This window comes from Thalassophryne amazonica, chromosome 1 (assembly GCF_902500255.1).
Source record: "Thalassophryne amazonica chromosome 1, fThaAma1.1, whole genome shotgun sequence".
Taxonomy (NCBI): Eukaryota; Metazoa; Chordata; class Actinopteri; order Batrachoidiformes; family Batrachoididae; genus Thalassophryne; species Thalassophryne amazonica.
Genome location: NC_047103.1, coordinates 92670336 through 92697800, shown reverse-complemented (window position 1 = coordinate 92697800; position 27465 = coordinate 92670336). Strand labels below are relative to the sequence as shown.

The 27465-nt window shown below is 39.8% G+C and overlaps 1 protein-coding gene across 1 annotated transcript in view; it reads right to left on the bottom strand.

Moving 5' to 3' along the window:
• LOC117509307 overlaps positions 1-26967 on the bottom strand; it is a 155348-nt gene extending 128381 nt beyond the window's left edge. Inside the window, exons 1-5 of the mRNA XM_034168997.1 lie at positions 26850-26967; positions 26663-26777; positions 19817-19868; positions 16884-16921; positions 12469-12522 (exon numbers count right to left, since the gene is read on the bottom strand). Of these exons, the coding sequence (XP_034024888.1) occupies positions 12469-12522; positions 16884-16921; positions 19817-19868; positions 26663-26768 (250 nt within the window). The 5' untranslated portion in view covers positions 26769-26777; positions 26850-26967. The remainder of the gene's footprint in view (positions 1-12468; positions 12523-16883; positions 16922-19816; positions 19869-26662; positions 26778-26849) is intronic.
• Positions 26968-27465: the final 498 nt, after the last annotated feature.

Genomic DNA, 27465 nt, shown 5'->3' with positions numbered 1-27465 from the left:
CTATCTATCTATCTATCTATCTATCTATCTATCTATCTATCTATCTATCTATCTATCTATCTATCTATCTATCTATCTATCTATCTATCTATCTATCTATCTATCTATCTATCTATCTATCTATCTATCTATCTATCTATCTATCTATCTATCTATCTATCTATCTATCTATCTATCTATCTATCTATCTATCTATCTATCTATCTATCTATCTATCTATCTATCTATCTATCTATCTATCTATCTATCTATCTATCTATCTATCTATCTATCTATCTATCTATCTATCTATCTATCTATCTATCTATCTATCTATCTATCTATCTATCTATCTATCTATCTATCTATCTATCTATCTATCTATCTATCTATCTATCTATCTATCTATCTATCTATCTATCTATCTATCTATCTATCTATCTATCTATCTATCTATCTATCTAATCATCTGTGCCCAATCACATTTCAGGGGAGTCCAGTGAAACCCCGGCCTCCACTCTAGCTCCACCCATGCCAGGAAGTGTTCAACATTTCACATTTTCTGTTTCACTGTGACTGATAGATTAGTACTTCCTGTTTGAGTGTGAGCTTGCCACTGAGTTCCCACGAGATTCCATGGGATCTCGTCTGTCAATCCAGGAAGTGTCGATCCAGGAAGTGTTTGACATTTGAACATTTCCTGTTTTACTGTGGATTTGAAAATTGGCACTTTCTGTTTAAGACACCCTGTACCGATGCTTCACTCTTATAATTAATTTAAAGCCTGATTTATGCTTCTGCAACTCTGTAACTCCATGTCATGCAATGACGTGCATGACAATTTTAAAGTTCTCTGTCTCTGGATTATGCTTTTTTTGGACTAATTTAACACTCGACAAGCTTTTCTTTCTACAATTATCACTTCCAATTCAAAGGTCATCTGAACAACTTCCTATTTTTCCAACTTTGTGCTGTAAACTTGTGGACTTTTCTGATCCATTTTTTATCAGTATGTACACTGCAAAAGCTATTAAAATAATATGATGGCAGACGAAGTAGTGAAAGCAGAAAAGTGTCAAATCACAGCCTTTTGTGTATGATTTGATGCACATCCAGAATGCAGCTCTGAGCCTGAGCACGGTGTGAAAAAATAAACGGTCAGGCTTTTAATCAGGGATTCCGGTCCCACTTAACTCGAATGGGCAAGTGTCAGAGCTGAACATTAATTTGTACAACTGTTACTGTGCACGTCCAGACTGCTTGAGATTTTACTGGAAATACACTGCGATCGGACGGGACATTTTACCAATGTGAGCAAAAAATCCGTTGTACATAATCCATCCAGAATATTTGGTACAGAAACCTTTGTTTACAATTACAGAGGTCAGATGTTTCCTGTATTTCTTGACCACATTTTCACACACTGCAGTGGGGATTTTGGTCCCTCCTCCATACAGAGCTTCTCCAGATTTGTCAGGTTTTGAGTTTCAGCTCCAAAGATTTTCTGCTGAATTCAGGTCTAAGGACTGGCTAGGCCACTAAATGACCTTCCAATGATTCTTACGGAGCCAATCCTGTCATGCTGGAAGACCCAGCCACAACCCATCTTCAATGCTTCCTGAGTGAAGGAGGTTATTTGCCAAAATCGTAGGATACATGACCCCATCTGTCCTCCCTTCAATACGGTGCAGTCATCCTGTCCCCTTTGCTGAAAGGCACCAACAAAAGTGATGTTTCCACCCACATACTTCACAGTTGGCCAATGTTCTTGGGGTTGTTCTCATCCTCCAAACATGGAGAGTGGAGTTCATAACAAAAGCTGTATTTTGGTCTCATCTGACAACATGACCTTCCCCCATGCCTCCTCTGGATCATCCACTTGGTCCCTGGCAAACTTCAAACAGCCTGGACATGTGCTAGCTTGAGCAGAACCTTGCATGCCCTGCAGTATTTTAAACCATGTTGCCATAGTGTGTTACAAATGTAATCTTTGTGACTGTGGTCCTAGCTCTATTCAGGTCATTGACCAGGTCCTCCAGTGTAGTTCTGGGCTTTCTCAGAATCATCCTTACCACACGAGGTGACATCTTGCATGGAGCTCCAGACCGAGGAAGATTGATCTTGCGTTTCTTCCATTTTCTAATAATTTTGCCAACAGTTGTTGCCTTCTCAGTGAGCTGCTTGCATATTGACCTGTCGGCCATCCCAGCCTTGTGCAGGTCTACAATTTTGTCCATGGTGTCCTTTGACAGCTCTATGGTCTTGGCCATGGTGGATAGGTTGGAGTGTGACTGATTGAGTGCATGGACAGGTGTCTTTTATACAGGTAACAAGTTTAACCAGGTGCAATTAATGCACATAAAGAGTGCCGAAGAGAAGGTCTTCTGAAAGGAAAAACTAACAGGTCTGTTAGAATTCTTGCTGGTTGGTAGGTGATCAAATATGTATTTCATGCAATAAAATGCAAATTAATTATTTAAAAAATCATGCAATGTGATTTTCAGAATTTTTTTAGATTCTGTATCTCACAGTTGAAGTCTGCTTACAACAAAAATTACAGACCTTTCCATTGTTTGCACAACCCCAATTCCAATGAAGTTTGAACGTTGTGTGAAATGTAAATAAAAACAGAATACACTGATTTGCAAATCCCCTTCAACTTATATTCAATCGAATACACCACATAGACAAGATATTTGATGTTCAAATTGATAGACTTTTTTTGGTTTTGTGCAAATATTTGCTCATTTTGAAATGGATGCCTGCAACACATTTCAAAAAAGCTGGGACAGGGGCAACAAAAAGACAAGGAAAGTTGATGAATGCTCAAAGAACACCTGTTTGGAACATTCCACAGGTGAACAGGTTAACTGGAAACAGGTGAGTGTCATGATTGGTTATAAAAGGAGCATCCCCCAAAAGGCTCAGCAGTTAAAAAGCAAAGATGGGGCAAGGATCACCACTTTATGAACAACTGCGTGAAAAAATAGTCCAACAGTTTAAGAACAATGTTTCTAAACATTCAATTGCAAGGGATTTAGGGATTCTATCATCTACAGTCCATAATGTAATCAGAAAATTCAGAGAATCTGGAGAACATTCTACACGTAAGCGACAAGGCTGAAAACCAACATTGAATGCCCATGACCTTTGATCCTCAGGCAGCACTGCATTAAAAACCGACATCATGGTCTAAACGATCTTACCGCATCGGCTCAGGAACACGTCAGAAAACCATTGTCAGTGAACACAGTTTGTCGCTACATCTACGAGGTCTGTCAATAAAGTAACAGTCCTTTTTATTTTTTTTAAAAACTATATGGATTTGATTGATATGTTTTTACATCAGACAAGCTTGAACCCTCGTGCGCATGCGTGAGTTTTTCCACGCCTGTCGGTGACATCATTCGCCTGTGAGCACGCCTTGTGGAAGGAGTGGTCCCGCCCCCTCGTCGGATTTTCATTGTCTGGAAATGGCGGAATGATTTGGACTTTTTTTCCATCAGAATTTTTTCAGAAGCTGTTAGAGACTGGAACCTGGAAACCATTTGAAAAATTTATCTGGCTTTCGGTGAAAATTTTACAGGCTTCACAGAAAATAAGGACTATTACTACAGCTTTAAGGAGGGCTTTAAGGATGCTCGGCACGCCGCGCTCCGAACTGCGACGACGAGGCAGAAAACGCCAGATCATTTCTAAGCTGATGGCTCTGTGGATACGAGACCGTCATGTGCACTTTCTCTGGTTATCACAAGAGCTGGACATCAGCCATTTTCCGGCAGATTTCACTATTAACAAGAGATTTTGTCATGGAAAGCTGCGCGGAGGCTTCGTGCGTAATGACCGATTCGCTGTTTGAGCGAGACAAAGGAACACCTCCGTTTCGGCGTGTCAGAGGACAAGTTAGGACAAGCCCAGCTCTCCACAATTTCTCTGATACTTACTGGACTGGTAAGCATTGAAAGCCAAGATAGGCATGTCCCAACTTGTCCCATGACACGCCGAAACGGAGGGATTGCGAGCTCTTGCTTGCCTCTACTGGTGGTTGGCTCTCACTGCGGTATTGTATCACTTCCTGTTCCGGAGCACAGCGGTGTTTTGCTGTATCTGTTAGCTGTTTAATCTGTGCAGTTAGATTGCTCTAGTTAACTAGATAACGATTTGTTTCACAGTGTAATCTTCACATGCCTTAACTAAAGCACTCCCTCTGCTAAATCACCTCTAAATTATTTACACATTATTCACTTTGTGTATTTTTAGGAATCCGCTAGCTTAGCGCAGCTACTAGCTCTTAGCCGGTTTAGCATGGCAGCTTCTCCTGTCTCTCCTGCACTTTTCTGCTCTGGGTGTGAAATGTTTAGTTATTCCTCAACCTTCTTTAGCAGTAATGGTACTTGTAATAAGTGTAGCTTATTCGTAGCTTTGGAGGCCAGACTGGGCGAATTGGAGACTCGGCTCCGCACTGTGGAAAATTCTACAGCTAGCCAGGCCCCTGTAGTCGGTGCGGACCAAGGTAGCTTAGCCGCCGTTAGTTTCCCTCTGGCAGATCCCGAGCAGCCGGGAAAGCAGGCCGACTGGGTGACTGTGAGGAGGAAGCGTAGTTCCAAACAGAAGCCCCGTGTACACCGCCAACCCGTTCACATTTCTAACCGTTTTTCCCCACTCGACGACACACCCGCCGAGGATCAAACTCTGGTTATTGGCGACTCTGTTTTGAGAAATATGAAGTTAGCGACACCAGCAACCATAGTCAATTGTCTTCCGGGGGCCAGAGCAGGCGACATTGAAGGAAATTTGAAACTGCTGGCTAAGGCTAAGCGTAAATTTGGTAAGATTGTAATTCACGTCGGCAGTAATGACACCCGGTTACGCCAATCGGAGGTCACTAAAATTAACATTGAATCGGTGTGTAACTTTGCAAAAACAATGTCGGACTCTGTAGTTTTCTCTGGGCCCCTCCCCAATCGGACCGGGAGTGACATGTTTAGCCGCATGTTCTCCTTGAATTGCTGGCTGTCTGAGTGGTGTCCAAAAAATGAGGTGGGCTTCATAGATAATTGGCAAAGCTTCTGGGGAAAACCTGGTCTTGTTAGGAGAGACGGCATCCATCCCACTTTGGATGGAGCAGCTCTCATTTCTAGAAATCTGGCCAATTTTCTTAAATCCTCCAAACCGTGACTATCCAGGGTTGGGACCAGGAAGCAGAGTTGTAGTCTTACACACCTCTCTGCAGCTTCTCTCCCCCTGCCATCCCCTCATTACCCCATCCCCGTAGAGACGGTGCCTGCTCCCAGACACCAACAACCAGTAAAAATCTATTTAAGCATAAAAATTCAAAAAGAAAAAATAATATAGCACCTTCAACTGCACCACAGACTAAAACAGTTAAATGTGGTCTATTAATCATTAGGTCTCTCTCTTCTAAGTCCCTGTTAGTAAATGATATAATAATTGATCAACATATTGATTTATTCTGCCTACCAGAAACCTGGTTACAGCAGGATGAATATGTTAGTTTAAATGAGTCAACACCCCCGAGTCACACTAACTGCCAGAATGCTCGTAGCACGGGCCGAGGCGGAGGATTAGCAGCAATCTTCCATTCCAGCTTATTAATTAATCAAAAACCCAGACAGAGCTTTAATTCATTTGAAAGCTTGACTCTTAGTCTTGTCCATCCAAATTGGAAGTCCCAAAAACCAGTTTTATTTGTTGTTATCTATTGTCCACCTGGTCGTTACTGTGAGTTTCTCTGTGAATTTTCGGACCTTTTGTCTGACTTAGTGCTTAGCTCAGATAAGATAATTATAGTGGGTGATTTTAACATCCACACAGATGCTGAGAATGACAGCCTCAACACTGCATTTAATCTATTATTAGACTCAATTGGCTTTGCTCAAAATGTAAATGAGTCCACCCACCACTTTAATCATATCTTAGATCTTGTTCTGACTTATGGTATGGAAATTGAAGACTTAACAGTATTCCCTGAAAACTCCCTTCTGTCTGATCATTTCTTAATAACATTTACATTTACTCTGATGGACTACCCAGCAGTGGGGAATAAGTTTCATTACACTAGAAGTCTTTCAGAAAGCACTGTAACTAGGTTTAAGGATATGATTCCTTCTTTATGTTCTCTAATGCCATATACCAACACAGTGCAGAGTAGCTACCTAAACTCTGTAAGTGAGATAGAGTATCTCGTCAATAGTTTTACATCTTCATTGAAGACAACTTTGGATGCTGTAGCTCCTCTGAAAAAGAGAGCTTTAAATCAGAAGTGCCTGACTCTGTGGTATAACTCACAAACTCGCAGCTTAAAGCAGATAACCCGTAAGTTGGAGAGGAAATGGCGTCTCACTAATTTAGAAGATCTTCACTTAGCCTGGAAAAAGAGTCTGTTGCTCTATAAAAAAGCCCTCCGTAAAGCTAGGACATCTTACTACTCATCACTAATTGAAGAAAATAAGAACAACCCCAGGTTTCTTTTCAGCACTGTAGACAGGCTGACAAAGAGTCAGAGCTCTATTGAGCCGAGTATTCCTTTAACTTTAACTAGTAATGACTTCATGAGTTTCTTTGCTAATAAAATTTTAACTATTAGAGAAAAAATTACTCATAACCATCCCAAAGACATATCGTTATCTTTGGCTGCTTTCAGTGATGCCGGTATTTGGTTAGACTCTTTCTCTCTGATTGTTATTTTCATTAGTTACTTCATCCAAACCATCAACATGTCTATTAGACCCCATTCCTACCAGGCTGCTCAAGGAAGCCCTACCATTATTTAATGCTTCGATCTTAAATATGATCAATCTATCTTTATTAGTTGGCTATGTACCACAGGCTTTTAAGGTGGCAGTAATTAAACCATTACTTAAAAAGCCATCACTTGACCCAGCTATCTTAGCTAATTATAGGCTAATCTCCAACCTTCCTTTTCTCTCAAAAATTCTTGAAAGGGTAGTTGTAAAACAGCTAACTGATCATCTGCAGAGGAATGGTCTATTTGAAGAGTTTCAGTCAGGTTTTAGAATTCATCATAGTACAGAAACAGCATTAGTGAAGGTTACAAATGATCTTCTTATGGCCTCAGACAGTGGACTCATCTCTGTGCTTGTTCTTTTAGACCTCAGTGCTGCTTTTGATACTGTTGACCATAAAATTTTATTACAGAGATTAGAGCATGCCATAGGTATTAAAGGCACTGCGCTGCGGTGGTTTGAATCATATTTATCTAATAGATTACAATTTTTTTCATGTAAATGGGGAATCTTCTTCACAGACTAAGGTTAATTATGGAGTTCCACAAGGTTCTGTGCTAGGACCAATTTTATTCACTTTATACATGCTTCCCTTAGGCAGTATTATTAGACGGCATTGCTTAAATTTTCATTGTTACGCAGATGATACCCAGCTTTATCTATCCATGAAGCCAGAGGACACACACCAATTAGCTAAACTGCAGGATTGTCTTACAGACATAAAGGCATGGATGACCTCTAATTTCCTGCTTTTAAACTCAGATAAAACTGAAGTTATTGTACTTGGCCCCACAAATCTTAGAAACATGGTGTCTAACCAGATTCTTACTCTGGATGGCATTACCCTGACCTCTAGTAATACTGCGAGAAATCTTGGAGTCATTTTTGATCAGGATATGTCATTCAATGTGCATATTAAACAAATATGTAGGACTACTTTTTTGCATTTACGCAATATCTCTAAAATTAGAAAGGTCTTGTCTCAGAGTGATGCTGAAAAACTAATTCATGCATTTATTTCCTCTAGGCTGGACTATTGTAATTCATTATTATCAGGTTGTCCTAAAAGTTCCCTGAAAAGCCTTCAGTTAATTCAAAATGCTGCAGCTAGAGTACTAACGGGGACTAGAAGGAGAGAGCATATCTCACCCATATTGGCCTCTCTTCATTGGCTTCCTGTTAATTCTAGAATAGAATTTAAAATTCTTCTTCTTACTTATAAGGTTTTGAATAATCAGGTCCCATCTTATCTTAGGGACCTCATAGTACCATATCACCCCAAAAGATTAGGCTTAAAACTTTCCTTTTTGCTAAAGCTTATAGTTAGGGCTGGATCAGGTGACCCTGAACCATCCCTTAGTTATGCTGCTATAGACTTAGACTGCTGGGGGGTTCCCATGATGCACTAAGTGTTTCTTTCTTTTTTTGCTCTGTATGCACCACTCTGCATTTAATCATTAGTGATTGATCTCTGCTCCCCTCCATAGCATGTCTTTTTCTTGATTCTCTCCCCTCAGCCCCAACCAGTCCCAGCAGAAGACTGCCCCTCCCTGAGCCTGGTTCTGCTGGAGGTTTCTTCCTGTTAAAAGGGAGTTTTTCCTTCCCACTGTCGCCAAGTGCTTGCTCACAGGGGGTCGTTTTGTCCGTTGGGGTTTTTATGTAATTATTGTATGGCCTTGCCTTACAATATAAAGCGCCTTGGGGCAACTGTTTGCTGTGATTTGGCGCTATATAAATAAAATTGATTGATTGATTGATTGATTGATTGATAGCCCGCAGGATACGTTCCATCTGGGCAGGTAGGATCCCCCAGTCCTGACCTTCTTGTAGAAAAAATGGTGTCAATAGCGTTCAGAGACCAGCTGATCAATTCCATGGTTAATCTAATAGTAGTCCAATAGATCCAGAATCCAATATAGTTTTGAGGAATTCACAGTTGGGTGAAGTAGGGACTTGAAGGTTAAAGGCAGAGAGATAAGGGAGTCCCAAGCTGAATATGTTTCTTTAATTTATTATTTATATCCACCCAGTGATATTCAATAATTATACAGCTGGTTTTCATTTTATTGTTCTCCAATCTTCGCACCGGGATCATGCACATCTGCCTGTCGGCAGAATGTTTTCATGGTTCGCTCATACGAGTTGTTTCTCCATGAGTCGCCCTGAGTTGTACTTATTCGTACTATGTGTGAATGGGCCCTAAGGGACATAAGAATCATCTTCAAATAACTCAGAATAAAGTTATTCACCTTCTTCTGAGTGTTTCCCCCGGACCAATATTGGGCATGTTGAGTTCAGACAGGTTAATATGCTGCCGGTGGCTCTTCGAGTAAAGCAATTAAAAGTCAACATTGTACATACCGTTACACATGGTAATGCCCCACAGTATCTTTCTTCCTCTTTTAGTGCTCACAATTCCGGCGACAATACCAGTTCCGGCCCCCTGTCCCTTTCTATTCCCCAAGTAAAGTATTTTGGTCATTCTTCTTTTAAATACACTGGTATCACTGCCTGGAATGAGTTACCCAGTCATATCAGTCATTTGAGTCCAAAGGTTTCCATTTATTTTCATTTATATGGCATCAAATCACAACAAAGTTGCCTCAAGTCGCTTCACACAAATAAGGTCTGACCTTCCCAACCCCCAGAGCAAGCACACAGGTGACAGTGGTAAGGAAAAACTCCCTTTGAGGAAGAAACCTCAAGCAGACCAGACTCCAAAGGGTGACCTTCTGCTTGGGCCATGCTACTGACACAATTTATAAAACAATTCACAAAACAAATATACAGGAAATGTTGCTGGTGCACAGGACAGGAGGGTTTCCGGAACAGATGCACACCCATCTCTGGATGGAGCCACACCTCAAACAGAGAGAGAAGAAAAAAAAAAACAGAATCAGGCATCAGAAAGACAACAAATACAGTATAATTTGTCAGCATTAAACAACAAGAAAAACAAGAGAAATACTAAGATGATCGCCGGCCACTAGCCCTAAGCTTCATTAAAAGACCCATAATTTAGATAAAGTTGAGGTCGCGGCCAGCTCTATTTCCTAATAAAATGAATTAAAAGAGTAAAAAACATTGTACTATACTATACCAGTTTGCTTGCCATACAAAAAAGAAAACTTGAAAGACTTGAAAGTCTCTACAGAATCTGACTGTTTTATTGATGCAGGGAGATCATTCCACAGAACAGGGGCGTGATAAGAGAAAGCTCTGTGACCCGCAGACTTTTTATTCACCCTAGGGACACAAAGTAGTCCTGCACCCTGAGAACACAGAACTTAGGGCCGGTACTTAGGGTTTAATTAAGTCAGCTACGTAGGGAGGCGCCAGTCCATGAACAATTTTATAGGCTAGTAGCAGAACCTTAAAATCCGATCTCACAGGGACAGGAAGCCAGTGAAGAGATGCCAAATGGGTGTAATGTGGTCAAACCTTCTGCTTCATGTCAAAGTCTAGCAGCAGCATTTTGAATGAATTGACGAGCCCTAATGCTGGACTGCAGGAAACCAGAAAATAGAATATTGCAGTAGTCCAATCTAGAAGAGACAAATCCATGAATCAGGGTCTCAGCTTCAGCCACAGACAGGATGGGATGATTCTTCGTTATACTTTGCAGGTGGAAGAAATCATCTATGTATTAAAAGCATTTTATTTAGTAACTTCAATGTAAGCACATAATATAATTGTAAATTCTTTAAAAATACATGGATGACACAAGAAAGTTAAAACACTTATTTCCATTGTGGTCCATTTAAAATTCAAATGACAAAATAGACGTAATAATAATAATAATAATATGAATGAAGCATCACAGGAAGTGCCCCTTTTTTTTTTTTCTTTTTTTACACAATGTAATGTACAAAACTCTCGTTGGGAGATAAGCGCATTTGAACATTTCACAACAATGCCCAGTAACATACAAATAAAAGGTAGAAAACAAAAGGTAAAAATACATAGGAAAGTATTTACAAGGCATTTCTTTTGCATAAGCCATTTACATTCATTACATGTTTGTAATAATTAACATTCAAAACAAATATGTGGAGACATTTTCACAAAGCATTTGTGAGTCTTTACTTGCGTCTTTTAAATGTGACAAGGAAGCAAAATGTGACTGTATTCCAATTTTAAACAGCAGAAGGGATGGTTTTCTACTTTGCCATTTACTTTTATGTGGAAATGCCAAAATTCAAGTCCACAGTAAAACAGGAAATGTTCAAATGTTAAACACTTCCTGGATTGACAGACGAGATCCCATGGAATCTCACTTTGTGTCAAAGGGTGATCTTTGCAGAGGGTGATCAAAACGGCCCAGAGGATCACTGGTTGCTCTCTGCCCAGCCTGGAAGACATTGCCAGCTCTTGCTACCTCAGCAGAGCTCCCAGCATCAGCAAAGACACATCCCACCCCAGCAACCACCTGTTTGACCTACTACCCTCCAGCCGACGGTATAGGTCAATCAAAAGTAGGACAGACAGACTCAGGGACAGCTTTCTCCCCAGAGCGATCACTGCACTGAACAATAACAAATCACTCTAATCCGCACCTTTCAAGTTTCTTGTGCAATATCTGTAAACCATGTGCAATTTTCCCGTGCAATATGATTACACAGTTGTATATAATTCTCGTTTTACATTTTACTTGGTCCACATTTTATTTTATTTTATTTTACCTTATGTTTATATTAGTTGTACATATACTCTGAATAATTTACTGTTAAATTTCACTATCTCTTATATTGGCTAAAAATTACTCGCACCACAGAAAGCACCTTTTTGGAGTTGCACTCAAATCTCGTTGTAATGCAAATTACAATGTCAATAAAGTCAATTATGATTCTCTGATTCTGAAATCATAGTCATATCATATATCATATTGATATGAAAATTCTGTAAGATATATCTTCTATTATACATTCCAAATCTAAAGTGGAACTCTACTAGTGTTTAATAAGGTACGCCTAAATATCTTGCATATAATGCATTTATCTCCATGTTGATTTCAGGGATTTTACACACCTTTTATAGGGCAGCAATGGTAGTGCAGTGGTAAAGTTTCTGGCTGACAATCAGAGCTTTTGTAAATTGCAGGTTCGAATCCCGTGGGTGGCATGTATTTTTTTTCCCACAGCAGCTGCATGATGTGGTTCCACATGCACCAGCTGCTCACACTGTGTTCCCATTGCAACAGTTTCATGCATTCTCGTGCACGTACATGAAAGCGTTGCAGCGGGATCGTTCATGCGTGCCCTCCTGACGTCAGCTCAATGTTTTCATGCAGGCTGTTTCGCTGTGATTCGTCGTGATTCACCCTGATTACTACTCATTCATGCTTGGTGTGAAGGAGCCCTAATTAACAATTCCAAAAAACCTTTTCATAAGAATATCATCTGACATAATTGGGTTATATTTTCATTTCATGGTACTGTTGGTTAGACTGAATTCAAAGACACATTTGTGGTTATTGTCGTAACATAACTTTGATTGTTGCAGACACTGTTCTGAACTCTTGTGTTAATGATCTGTCAGTGACTTTGCCATGAGCATAAGATTAACAGTGACAGAGGACTGTGATGACGAAGGAGCATCCTCTGCAATATAAATACACAAAAGACTCTGCCGACAACCATTGTGTTCCCTGTGATACTCTGCCTTTATAAAGAATCCCTGGTGAGAACGGCACCTTACAAGTCCAGGCTGAGAGTTTGTTTACCTTCTACACCCAGAGCGAGGTCATCATCACTGCTAGAGTTTCTGCTCAAAGGCTCTGCAGGGGACACAACAGCATAAGACATAATGCTATATAAGACATAGTAAAAAAAATGCCCCATCAGACAGTAACAACATTCTGGAGCCTGAGCTCAAAGTCAAACAAAAAGATAAAACAAGGGTCAAGGATATCTGAGGGAAAAACCAGAAGAGTCTTTTTTCTTTTTCTTTTTTTTTTAAGATTGAGACAGTGAATGATATATGACCATCTCAACATTTCTTCTCTCTTTTCACTAGGCGTCACCACAGCATGATGATCTCACACAGGTTTTACACCAGGGGGTCGTTCCATAAAACAGGATTACCAAATAAACCAGTCTTATTTTGTTAGTCTGTTAAATAAGTCAGTGGAAAATAAACCAAACTAAAGAAATAAGCCTGGTTTATTTGATAATCCTGTTTTATGGAACAGACCCAGATGTCATTCCTGGTGCAACTCAACATGACAACATGACATGGATAATAAATATATGACCATTTCAGATTTACCAGATTTATTTATTTATTTATTATATACTGTAGTGGAAGGTTTATGGGTAAATTGGAAAAACTCCAAAATTCTAGTTCCCTAAACCAATTCCCCTACATATGGCGCAGTGAAATAGTTAAATGTCAAAAGCTATTTTTTTTTTAAGTCACATTTTGGCACCCAAGAAATAGACTGTTCTGGAGGCATGGGGGAGGGGCTACAAATTTCAGACTCTTGAAAGAAAAAGCAAATCTGAATTCTCATAGCACTGGATGTAGTATACAATGGGACCACATCACAAATGCAGATGTTCAGAACAAATTCCCAGCCACTTAAAGTCATCCATTACACACACTTGTTCATGGAAATATCCAGCTGACCAATGGTGTACAAAAAAAAAAAACCTCAGCAAAGAAAAGAATACAAATCTGAGCAGAAGCTTGAATAAATGTGCAGACCAAACATGAGAAAGAGGAAGAAATCTGAGCAACACTTCACACGTTTGTTGATTCTGGGTGATTTTTTGTGTTGGTCAGTAACTATTGAAGTGAAATTTTTAGAGAGAATTTCCCAATCTCCCAATTTGCCTGTTCAACAGTAACGCTTTGCATAAGCCCGTAAAATCACAAAAATCAAAAAATGGAATCAATGCATATCCTTGATGGTGTTTTCCTCATCTGTGGAATTAAATGGGTAAATATGACAAGTTAGAGAGATCGTAGTACCACACCAGCACTGGACGAGCTGATGTACCGATGGTTGGATGCGCTATTGGATGGTCCACGGAACAGAGCAAAATGACAGTGATAGCAGATGGTAGATATCTTCATCCTTTGGACTACTGGAGGAACAAGATGATATTTATCTTATCTAAAGAAAAATGAATGCTCCTTAGCCTTTTGCGGTGGATCTGCCTGTTCATGTGGCACGAGTTTTACGAGGTCTGTCAATAAAGTAATGGTCCTTTTTATTTTTTTCAAAAACTATATGGATTTCATTCATATGTTTTTACGTCAGACATGCTTGAACCCTCGTGCGCATGCGTGAGTTTTTCCACGCCTGTCGGTTACGTCATTCGCCTGTGAGCAGGCCTTGGGAAGGAGTGGTCCCGCCCCCTCATCGGATTTTCATTGTCTGGAAATGGCGGAATGAAAAGGACTTTTTTCCATCAGAATTTTTTCAGAAGCTGTTAGAAACTGGCACCTGGAAACCATTTCAAAAATTTATCTGGCTTTCGGTGAAAATTTTACGGGCTTCACAGAGAATAAGGTCTGTTAGTACAGCTTTAAGGACCCCTTTAAGGACGCTCAGCGCGCCGCGCTCCAAGCTGCGACGACGTGGCACAAGCCACCGGACCATTTCTAAACGGAAGGCTCTGTGGATACAAGACCGTCATGTGCTCTTTCTCTGGTTATCACAAGAGCTGGACATCAGCCATTTTCCGGCAGATTTCACTTTTAACAAGAGATTTTGTCATGGAAAGCCACGCGGAGGCTTCACGTGTAAAGACCGATTCGCTTTGGAAGTGAGACAATGGAACACCTCCGTTTCGGCGTGTCAGAGGACAAGTTTGGACATGCCTATCTCGGCTTTCAATGCTTACCAGTCCAGTAAGTATCAGAGAAATTGTGGAGAGCTGAACATGTGCTTGAAGGAATAATTGTATGATTATTCAACAAGAATATCTGTGTTTGATGAATTTAGGAGTACATGGCATTGAAGGAATAATTGTATGTTTATTCAACAAGAATATCTGCATTTGGTGAAGGCAGAAATACATGGCATTGAAACTAGAATTTCTTCGTTAGCCTTCCAGGATTATCCTAATTAGGTGAACAAGAAGATCCAAGTTGGCAGAACTCTTGTCAGAACTTGTAAACCTTAGTTAAGTCAACAACAGTAGGTAAAAGTTGAGAAAACTCAAAAATGTCTTGCATCATGTTGCCTTGATATTTTGCGTTTTCTCAGCTTTTTCTTTTTTACAGTGTGGAAATAAGCACACTTAACCACTTGGCCACAGCCTATAGAAAAATGTAATAGTGATTATTTAGATGTGTTGTATTTTGGATGAGTACTTCTACATTTGTTTTGAGTTGTACATTTTTATTATTTTTTATATGATGTTGTAGAAATATATATATATTTTTTATAGAGTAATGAATTTTGTTTGTCTTGATTTTATATAATAAAACTAATTCAAGAAAATGTTAAAAAGCTTTAAAGTCCAAGTGTATATAGACATTTGTATTGCCACTGTAGGAACAATGTATCACTCTGCCATAATGGCTCACATGTACAACCATTGTTATCTTTGCTAAATTACAGAGAACAGGGTACACAAAAGTTATTTTTTATCCCAGTCTAATTTTTGATGTCTTATGGTGACAATGCAAAAGTGAGATGAAAGGAAAACTTAATAGAGAATGTTAAAAGACTTGAAGAAATCGAAACAGGCACACTTTATTGGCAGATACTGATCATCACCAAAATCATCCGTGACAGAGGGAATCATCACTCCGCCATATTAGATCCTAATTCATGAGCCAATTATGTTTGAGACACACACCAGTAGCCACATAACTCCCAGACACCTCTCAGGTGCCAGGGATAGTTGTTTTTGATTTGCCTATATCTGCACTAAGGTCTCCTAAAACCAGCAGAATGCAGTATGTATCACAGATAAACCCAGAAAACATGATAGATGCCCAACATGATGCAGGCTTGGGCAGGATTGACTCATTTGTATGTAAAGTTTGAACTGACCAGAGGTGTGAGGCACACTTTATCGTTTCCATGGTTTTCTCAGCATCATTTGCATGCTGTTTGAATGGATTAGCTTCAAACAGGGAGCTGCAGGCACATGTAGATTTGGCGACCAATACTGCCCAACAACAGTATGAGTAAATTCATCCCAATCAGTGATTGTACCAAGACTGGTTTATTTTCAGTCTTATTAAAACTGCTTTAAAATTCACTCTGATGCAGGTATTATAAAACATTTTATATTTCTCCAATAATAAATGTATAAGTAATTATTGTGTTAAAACATTTCAGCAAGTTTTAAATAGAATTCTGTGAAAGTTTTGTTGAAGAAATCTCAGTGAAATAGTCAAGAGCACTGGCAGTTATTCACCTGTGGGGTTCACTACACAGGTGAAGAACTTCTTATGGAGCTCCTCCTTAGTTGCCCTGGCTGTGTGGGGTCATCGTCATGCTGGAAGACCCAGCCATGACCCATCTTCAATGCTCTTACTGAGGGAAGGAGGTTGTTTGCCAAAATCTCGCAATACATGACCCCATCCATCCTCCCTTCAATACGGTGCAGTCGTCCTGTCCCCTTTGCAGAAGAGCACCCCCAGAGTATTTTGTTTCCACCCCCATGCTTTACGGTTGGGATGGTTTTCTTGGGGTTGTTCTTATCCTCTAAACATGGTAAGTGGAGTTGATGTGTGTGTGTATGTGTGTGTGTGTGTGTGTGTGTGTGTATGTATAAACTATTTATCATCACTTACATCGTAGTCTGTGAGGACTCCAACAGACATACAGTACCAGTCAAAAATTTGGACACACTTGGGAAAGTGTGTCCAAATTTTGACTGGTAAGGTACAATGCATATAACAGCTCAGTTTGAATAGCAAGGTGTTAGCCAACACACCCTCTATCAGTCACAACCACAGTATTCATCCGTTTATCATTTCACTTGTTCCTCAAAGACCCCCACTCAGTCTGCAACTACAAAACATTCAGAGGTAAGCATTGTACTCACCAGCATGGTCACATGTGTAATTCAGTGAAAACCACAGCACTGTTCATACATAAGTAATGCACAATGGCTGTCTAGAACATGTCTACAGGTGAAGCAGAAAGTGAAGTATATGCAGTGGTTGTACCTGCAGCTTCGTTCAGTGGCACATGCTTTGCATCCTCCCTGCAACAACAGGACACACTTTATTAAAATTAGGGACATGGCATGAACACACACACCCACACAGTCCAGCACACACACCCATAAATATATATGTCTGATCCAGACCTCAGGAGCTAAGCTAAGTGGGTCCTCGCTATTACTTGGATGACCTCTGAGGGGCTGTGTTAGTTCCTCCAGGTAAAACTGGAGTTGGATCAAGAGGGGGATCTGGTGTAAAACTTGTGCCATATTCCAGTGTGGAACCGTGCTGGATCCACTGTGGTGACCCTGAACAAATGGGGACAGCCAAAAGACAAATAACTGGGATTTGGCTTGTCACTGTTTCATGTGCTTTCTCATTTGTCACTTCTTATCTTCATCTCCCCTCCTCTCTGCGCTGCCATCTGACTATACCTGATGTTTTGGACTGCTCCCTATTTTTGGACTTGACCCTTATTTTATAGTAAATTAAGTCACGTATTTCATTGCTGTACTGGTTTATGCCTGCAGTTTTGGCTCAGTCTAATGAATCTTAACACATGGGACCTCATAATTTGTTGATGAAGGTGGTTTCTGCTTCTCCCAGTTTTATTCAGGGTGTCCTGTCCACATTGGATCCTTTATGGAGGGATGTGTACATTTGGCCCAGATTTGATGAACCTCTGCTTAATGTTAATGTACAGTCCAACTCAAACGTTTAGACACAGTTCCCCAATGGGAACGTGTGTCCAAACGTTTGACTAGGAGTGTATGTAAACTTTACCACTAACTACAATTCATTTTTCTAGGTTTTTGTCTCTCACTCAATCACACAAACAAATGCCTGCAAAGACAACAATAACAGCTTCATGCATAGTCGAAGAAATTATATCATGCCTTCCTACTTGTGCCATCAGTTGAATAAAAAAAATTAATCACATTAAACACATTTTTTTCTATGACTGATCACAATTAATTTCATTGTTTTCCTCTTAAGTCTGAAGAATACTGTGATTAGATCAATTATTGTCTTTGTTTATAGTACATCTAGTTAGTACGTAACCTTCGGTTTTAGACTAATTAGAGCATGAAATATTGTGAACACAATGAGAACTGTGGCTAACTTACAAACTTACTTAAGTCTGTAAGTTAGATTTTGATTTAACTTACAAACTTAAATTCATACAACTTAATTCATTCAGATTTTACCAATTGAAACACTTTTTTTAAGTTGGTTCTTTTTTTTTTTACGTGTAGAGTGACCAGATGGAAGCCACTCCTTAGTAAAAGGCATGTGGCTGCCCACCTCGTGTTTGCCTAAAGGCACCTGATTTCAGACCATGAAAAACAAAATTCTCTGGTCTGATGAGACAAAGATTGAACTCTTTGCCATGAATGCAAGGCATCATGTTTGGAGGAAACCAGGCACCATCCCTACTGTGAAGCATGGTGGTGGCACCATCATGCTGTAGGGATGTTTTTCAGCAGCAGAAACCTGGAGACTAGTCAGGATTGAGGGATGAGTGAATGCAACAATGTATAGAGGCATCCTGGATGAAAACCTGCTCCAAAGCACTCTTGACCTCAGACTGGGGTGACAGTTCATCTTTCAGCAGGAAAATGACCCTAACCACACAGCCAAAGGAGTGGCTTCAGGACAACTCTGTCAATGTCCTTTAGTGGCCCAGCCAGAGCTGAGACATGAATCCGATTGAACATCGTTGCCCGTTGCCCAAGAATATGGACAGCATGCATATAAGTGACATTTACATGACAATTTATATGACAATATTGAGATACGATAATTTGGCCATATTGTACAGCCCTACTGTCAACTAGCTGAAATCTTTGAATATTAATTTACATCTACATTTAAAAAATGCTTAAAGTGGCAAGGGGTTAAGGGGGCTGTAATTAGTGGGTTCAGCTGAAAAGCAAAAAAGAAAAATGCTTAAAAAGGTGAGTAGTATGGGGGCAGAGCCCCTCTCCCCCAGAAGCTGAAAGGCAAAATAAGGAAAATGCTTAAAAAGGTGGGAGGTCTGAAAAGTTTTAGTCATGCTCATGCTCCCAAGAACAGTTTTACTGAAACAAGTCTGAAGGATCTAAAGGACATGGTTAGATGCCGAGGAACTTTTCCAGGCATGTGAGAGGCAAATAAAGAAAAATGCTTAAAAAGCCGGGGGGGTCTGGGGGGACAGAGTGAAAGGTTTTTGCTACACAGTAAATTCACCAGTGTTAAATTAACACTGACAGTGAACATATGGTCCCACTCTGGCCAGAGTGGGACCATATGTACACTGGCTGTGTTAATTTAACACTGTCGGTGTTAGTTTTACACTTGTGATTTTACTGTGTCTGCTAATGCTCTGCTGAAGCATTTACTCAAAATAAAGTCTGAAGGACCTAAATGACATGGTGAGATGCTGATGAGCTTCGCACATTCATGTCTGCATGAATCATATCCAGTTGTTAGATAAAGTCTGAAGGACCTAAATTCATGTCTGTGACATATGCATGTTACAGAAAAACAAAACCAAGTACAGGTACCTCCTGTACTTGGTTTTGTTTTTTTACACATTTTTAACAAGACCCATATTTTGATACACCCTTAGTTGAGAAACAAGTCTCAAGAAACCCAACATTTAGTAGACAAAAACAGTATTTGAGGATCCATCAGTGTGACCAAGGCCAACTATGGGCCACAAACAACTGGGGTGGAAACATTACTAAGCTAACATGGAGATACTCTTCTGAAATCTAAGTGAGAAATCAACTTGTCTTGCTCAGGGTTTCCACCATAGGGTGACAGAGAATATCTTCTTTTGGTCAAAATCAACAGCTATTATTGTCATATATCATAGTCAGAATCTGCAGTGATATGAGGGAGCAATAACAGGTAACACAATTATATTCACAGTGACACAATGTGATACTCACTCTGTGACAGTGATGGTTAACCATTCCCTCACATTGTCCTGCTTCCACGCTCCTGCAGTCAACACGAAACATCACATTAGCAGGACCCTGAAAGCTGAACATTACCTACAGAATCTTCTCATATGACAGGATCCACTTATAAGACACCAATATCAGAGTCAAATTTCACGTATTTTAGAAAAAACATACTTGTTGATCACATACACAAAGTATGCAGGGTATTTCGTATGCCACATTTTCAATTACGATCAGTGACTTATTACAGTGCATCCAGAAAGTATTCACAGAATTCACTTTTTCCACATTTTGTTTGTTACAGCCTTATTCCAAAATGGAGTAAATTAATTTTTTCCCCTCAAAATTCTACTCACAACACCCTGTAATGACAACATGAAAAAACCTTTTTTGAAATTTGTGTAAATTTATTAAAAATAAAAAAAACTAAGGGCCCCTTCACACATAGTGCGAAGTTAGGATGAAGTGCACACTTAGTGTGCATGACACAGGAATCGTGTGCAAACCGTGTAATGTTGTTCCTGCCGCCAACACCTCGTACACCTGTTGCTACAACTATTTGTGCACACAAGCACCTGAAAGACAAAGTGTGCTCTGCGCGAACCCATCGCACCCTCTCGTGGCAGGTGCCGGCCAAAGTCCAGGTGGCACGCACGAACACTGAACACCGCTCACATGGCACTTAGAAAATGTGTGGCCAGTCACACTCTTGGCATGACAAGAGACTGCAGACAATAACTGTCGTACTGCTGTGAAATTTGTCTAAGTTCTCCATGAGTGTCACTTTGCAAACACACACACTAACACGTGGGTATGTGCGCTCCACTCATGGGAGGCGTGGCTTCCGACAGAAGCAGCTGTGGTGATCTGTCATTCTGGACATTCCAGCTACACAACACCTACTGTGTTTGGACAGTCATGGAATAACAACTGTCCACTGTGAGGCGCATGTGTCTGATTGCTGTATTTACGTGGACATAAATAAAAACATTGCTGTGGTGGCGACAAGCTGCAGCAAGCGCACGCGTGCATGGAGCAGACATTGACAGCCCCACAGGTTGAAATGGACTGTCAGATCAGAACATGCTGCGGGCAATCTGACCGTCACGTCACCATGTGAGCTCTGTTCCACAGGATGCAGTGTCTGTGCTGTGGTGCGCTGTCCACAAAACACGTGTTGGGCAGAACACGCGCACAGCCGAATGGACGTACCTGACCAGTAGATGTGGACATCAGAGCACATTGCTTGTCATTCATGTCATTTCATGACTGTATGTCTGTGGCCATGGGTCATCACCAGAGGAACAGACGAATCATATTTGGATTGCTTGCTTGATAAATGCAGTGTTTTTATATGGTGTGGGATTGTAATTGTTTTTTTTTTTTGTAATACTACCATGTCCTTCCTGACATGAGGCAGCTTCCCTCACATTCCAAAGAACAGCTCCGTAGCTCAGTGGTAAAGTCTCTGACTGGCAATCAGAGGCTTTGAAAGGGTCCTGGGTGGTATGTTTTGTTTTTTTTTGGGGGGGGGGGGGGTTATTATTCCACATAAGTGGCACAATATGGTTCAACACGTACCAACTGGTTTTTATTTCTTCCGCATAAGCGGCGCCATGTGCACCTGGCACTGTTCCTGCTCAACTGACAGAAACAGGATGCACCTGAGCTCAATTCTAGCTTCATGACAAAGGCTGTGAACACTTATGTACCGTGGACATTTTTTTTTAAATGAATTTGCAATAATCTAAAAAAAAAAGGGAAAAAAAACAAACTTTTTCACATTGTTATTATGGAGTATTGTGTGTAGAATTTTGAGGAATAAAATGAATTCCATTCATTTTGGAATAAGGCTGTAACATAACAAAATTTGGAAATAGTGAAGTGCTGTGAATACTTTCCAGATACACAGTATGTTGAAGAAAACAGACCACATCTACGCTCAAGCCTCCAGTGTGCCTTCTGGCAAGCTGCATCTGAAAATACACACCACTGTGTGTGCGTGTGTGTGTGTGTGTGTTTGTTAGAAGAAAATGTTTCAGTTTCATTTCACCACCTATATTACTGGTGACACTATGACCATGCACAGATTCTCCAATCACAGCCACAGAAACCTACAGCTCATTCATAGCTGTGAAGGTACCGCTTCATTTTTCCCATTCATTCCCCAGTGGGAATGAAAGGGAAAATACAGATTTTTTTTTTTTTTTTTGCAGTGTGAAATCAGTGTTTTTTGTGGACTTTGACAGTGAATACAATCTCTGTTTTACGAGCATGCACTAAAACAACAAGTGTTGCTTATTTGGTGGACAGATTTTCCAAAGACAGTATTTTGAGGAGGAAGTTGATGTTTATTAAAGTGCATCTCAGACAAACAGCAGAAGCTGTGTTGCCAACTATGCAACTTTGTTTCTAAATTTAGTGACTATTCAGACCCCTTTGGCAAATTCTTTTTTTTTTTTTTTCAAAAAAGCTACTAGTGCGAAATCTAGGGAATTTTCCTGGTGTTACTGGAGACTCTGATGTGAAAGTACATCTGATGGGGACTGGTATCTTAATGTAATAATAATAATGTAATAAGTAATGTTTGCCTGTGGTCCTGAATGAAAACAAAGTGTCCAGTGTTTTACAGCGCATTTTAAAATAAAATGTTTAACTGTTGCATTAAATTGCAATATTAACAGTGTCAGGGAATAAAAAAAAACCCTGCATTTTTCAAAATAATTAAAAGTAATAGTAGTAAAACTGATCTGAGTTTGTAACTTCAAAGAGTTATTTATTACTATGAGACCACTTGATTGCACCGTCGAGTTACAGCTATAGTTGTTGTTGTTGTTATTATATTATTATTATTATTATTATTATTATCATCATCAATAATAATAATAATAATAATAATAATATTTTCCATCCCTCACCCCTGTGGCTCCACCCCTGCTTGGAGTGCGGTGGAGAACAGAAGAGGAAGCAGTGTTTAATCGCTGTTACTGGTTCCACAACTCTGTGCTGTCAAACAGTGAGACAGGCACACACTATTTGATCACCACAAGGCTTATCAAGCAAAGCACTGTGTAAGTGTATTTCCTTTTAATGCAGACTTTATTTTTAGTTTTTTTTATTATTATTATTCAAACTATTTTTTTTTGCTGGAGTTGTTTATGAAAATATCATGGTTCCACTGACTCAATGATTCGCTGACTGACTAATGCCATTAATCCTATACATTTCTTGCAAATGGCAGGGAATTTGAGAAGATTTTAATCTACCCATTTATCTCTATAAAATTTAAATTTAATCACTATTTAAGACCGGGTCCAAACTTTTCAAAATTATGTCAAAATGATGTCCAATAAAGGTGGGCACATTACAGGCCTAAATTGAGCTCTCAAAATATGCATTTCATGCTCACATTAAGTCGTTTCTGACATTTTCTCATCGTTCGCTGTCGCAAGCTGTTGTACGGAGATTTCTGCAGAATCAGTAACTTCAAAGTGAATCACTGTTTTAAATCAAATAACACCTCTTTCCAAATGTTGAATACAAACAACAAACTACAACCAACCAACACTGTTTTCCCACAAAATGAGACATCCTCCATTCTTTATGAATTACAGTGAACTTGACGTGCAGCTGGCTGTGAGAACCGAGGTCAGGGACCTTCAACAAATTACCATGGTGAAAGGAAATGCTTTGATATAAACTCAGTAATGTTCATTTATGGTTTGAAGTCACACCAAACTGACGTCACTCATCAGTGAGCTCCTTCTGGTTGTACTACAGTACTTAGATTGGAAAATATGTGTGATTATACAATTTTGAAGATTTTTTTGCTGAAATAAATTTGAATAAAATCACAATAACTTTTTATTTATAGCTTGTAGTGCCACCAAAGTCACATCACACATAAATAAACTCCAGCTTTAAATAAAATCTATTGAGATTGTATTCATATTTATGACAGCAACAAATGTAAAAAATATATAAAATAAAATTGTACATTTTTTTTTCCAATCTAAGTACTGTAGTACAACCAAAGGGAGCTCATTGATGTATAATATGAGTTTGGTGGCCCAACAAACCATAAATGTATGTCACGGAGTTTTTTATAAAAGCATTTCCTTTCGCCGTGGTAATTTGTTAACTGTCCCTAAACTCCAGTCTCGCAGCTGGCTGCATGTCAAGTTAATTAATAAAGAATGGAGGACCTCTCATTTTGGGGGAAAACAGTGTTGGTCAGTTGGTAAAATGAACACTGCTCATTTTAGAAACTGTGCGTTCATTTTGCAATGCTTAAAATGAGCACACAGTATAGTAAAACAAGAACACAATATAGTAAAACAAATGCACAATTTAGTAAAATGAGAGCACAATACAGTAAAATGAGCGCACAGTATACACAGTAAACTCACCAGTGTTAAATTAAGACTGCCAGTGAACATGTGCTCCCACTTTGACCAGAGTAAGGCCATATGTACACTGGCAGTCTTAATTTAACACTGTCAGTGTTACTTTTACACTGGTGATTTTACTGTGTAGTAAAACGAGTGCGCAATATAGTAAAATCTGCAAACACTGTAGTAAAATGTGTGCACGTTGTAGTAAAACATGCGCACATTCTCTCCACATGCAAAACATTTTGCGATGACACATTTAGGGCTCCGTAAAGAGGGGTAACTGCAGCGTACTTTATTAAGGTCATTTTAAAAATGACTGACAGCACGCGTTAAATGTGAATTTACAACAAGTCTTTGAACTGGTTCAATGAACACAAACAAAACCAAACAAAATCTTTGAATGTTTCAGAACAGAAATGTTAATTTGAAGTATTGGTAAATGCTTAACCCGTGTGTTGTTGTTTTATTAAAGATCACCTCAAGGCTACCTTAAAGAAGTACGGCATCCCTCTGGGCTGAGTGGTGCTCACTGTACCACTGGGCTGTGCAGATCTTTGAGGCCAACCACACTCAACATCAAAAAGATCAACACCATTGCCGTCATGAGCATTTGGGCTGTGGACCTATCCCACCTGGGGATGGTATCCTGTGTCTGACCTGTGGGAAACACTGTGGTTTCAACTTTTGGCTCTGAAGCCATCAAAGGAGACACCAAAGATACCCCCTCCCCTTAGCTTTCTGAATTTCCCAGAGAGAGTGAGAGAGAGAGAGATGTCATCATCAACTTCAATGGCCACCTGCAAGCAACCTGATGAATGTTGATCTTAAGCCCCTTTCACACCGGGCCAACAAGGTTGTGTAATGCAGTGTACCAACTACACCGAGCTTAGGCAGCCCTATGCGGCAATACACTGAGGGACGCAAAGGGATCCGGGAAATGAACGCAAAAACTTAAACATGTTTCATTTTTTTGTAGTGCTCTAGGCAAGTCTATGCAACACTCCACTACTGTATGCACGTCTACGTAACACTGCGCTACTGTATACCATGCCTCTGCAATTACACTACCCTACGCCACTCCAGCAAAAAATCCTTTTAGATTTTTTCAGTACATATCTACAGTACATTGCTAGTTTTTATTCATCCTGCTGTACTCTGCTGAACTTTGCTAGCAGTGAAGCTTAAAAAACCACAGAAGACGAAGAGGAGGGCCAAAGCCACAGAAGAAGGAGAGGCAGGCCAATGCTTCTCCACCTACGTGCAACATACGCAGCCATTCCTGCGTAATAGATACACAGCACAATGCAACTCCACGCAGGCTCTTTACACATCAAATTTATCACTGTCTGATGGACAGTCTAACATGTGAAGAGAATTTATTACACAAATGGTAAGCTAGTTCATGTTAGGCTAAACAACATGCCCAGTGTAGCCTAACTTGGTAACTGCAGCGTTAACAGTTGACTTTAATATAGCCTGTATCAACTGACTTTTTTGCAACATTCAAAAACATATATCTTATATCACACAGCCGTACATGGAATGGTATTAAGTCAGATTTTATTTGGTTGTAACCGGTCAAGAATGATGACTGGCCCCCAACCATAAACAGTAAAAACTAGAAGCACTCAGAGAGTGCAAACCTCTGCCACGGCCATGGGGTCACTGACGCCATAACATCTACACGCCGTGGAATCATTGAACCTAAAAAAGTCTAACAATGATGTTTCATCTGCTGTGACTGGATAGCATGTATCCTTAGCGCTTGGCATCACAGTTTATTGCAACTTGCACCTTTCCCAGAAGCTACTGTCATCTGAGCACTGATATTGATATTGCATGTGCTTATAGACAAAAACAAATAAGAGACAAAATTCAATTTATTATTCAACTAAACTGCAAATATATGAATTTTTTAACATTTAAGAAACACTTCTCTAAACAAGGCCATAGGGTCACTGACCCTAAAGAGCTTCCCTCCTTGGCACAGTGATCTATTTCTTTTTATCTCTTTCTCTAAAATTGTATATAATAATCATTAGATTATTAATGTATAAACAAAAATAAATTTAAGAAATATTACAATGTGAAAACAAATGCACCCGAACGTGATGACAGCTGCAACTGCTTAATGCTAACTTTTAACATTGAAAATGCCATAGACATGCTAACACGTTAGCATCGTGATCCGGATCACCACTAAAATTTAATCACTTGTTCCTCTTATCATTTCCAACCACTCCACAAAACTTCATCAAAATCCGTTCAAAACTTTTTGAGTTATCCTGCTGACAGACAGACAAACAAACAAACAAACGCGACCGAAAACATAACCTCCATGGCGGAGGTAAAAAAAACAATTTATGCTAAGAATGAAGTGATAATGTTCTTAAATGTCAGCAAGGGTGGTAATAAAGTTGTGTTTATAGTTTCATACTTTGAGCCTCCGGGTCCTGTGCATTGGAAAACCGTTCTCTGTTGCTCCAGTGGACCCTAGAGGCCAGAGGTTTGGCCCGTTTGGCCGCAGCTTCTTCAGACGCCATGCAATGACCCTGAAAACACAGATAACCAGAGCTCACAGAGGAACACCTTCACAGCCACAGTGAAACACACTCTGCACTTACATGTGTTTTGTCTGGATCCAAGTCACCAGGCGTCTATCAAAGAAACAAGTGCTTTGAGCTGAAATGTGTCCAGAGCAGCAGCACGCAGGCAAACGGCAGCTATCACTCAGTAAACATGTCAGAGCAAAGGAGGGGGATGCAAATAACTTGCTCAGACACCTTAGCCCTACAAGGAAATATTGCTTCCTGCTCAACATGTTCATGTCTCTCCTGCTCTTTTGTCAGGAGAGAGTGAGGGAAATATTTTCTGGAAACATCTCTGTTTTCCATACACACATCAGAACACATCCAAAAGCTTAAAAAGTATGACTTTTGTATTCTCTGTAGTAGGTCCTGCAATGTCATTTCAATAGAGAAAGCAGAAAAAATTTTAACAGTTAAGTCAAATGTCATTTCAGTGAAGATTTTATTCATGCATACTTTATTTTATTTCTTTTAATGTGAAAATGAGTTATTTGTATGCAAATTATGAATGTTCCATGAAAAACTCCACGATATCTTTAGCAATGTAATGTAATAAAACATGATTTCACAGAGTGCATGTTGTGTGTGTGTGTGCAGACCTGAAACACTTTGCATTGGGTGAAGGACAGACAGCAGTGTGACAGGCTGCTTT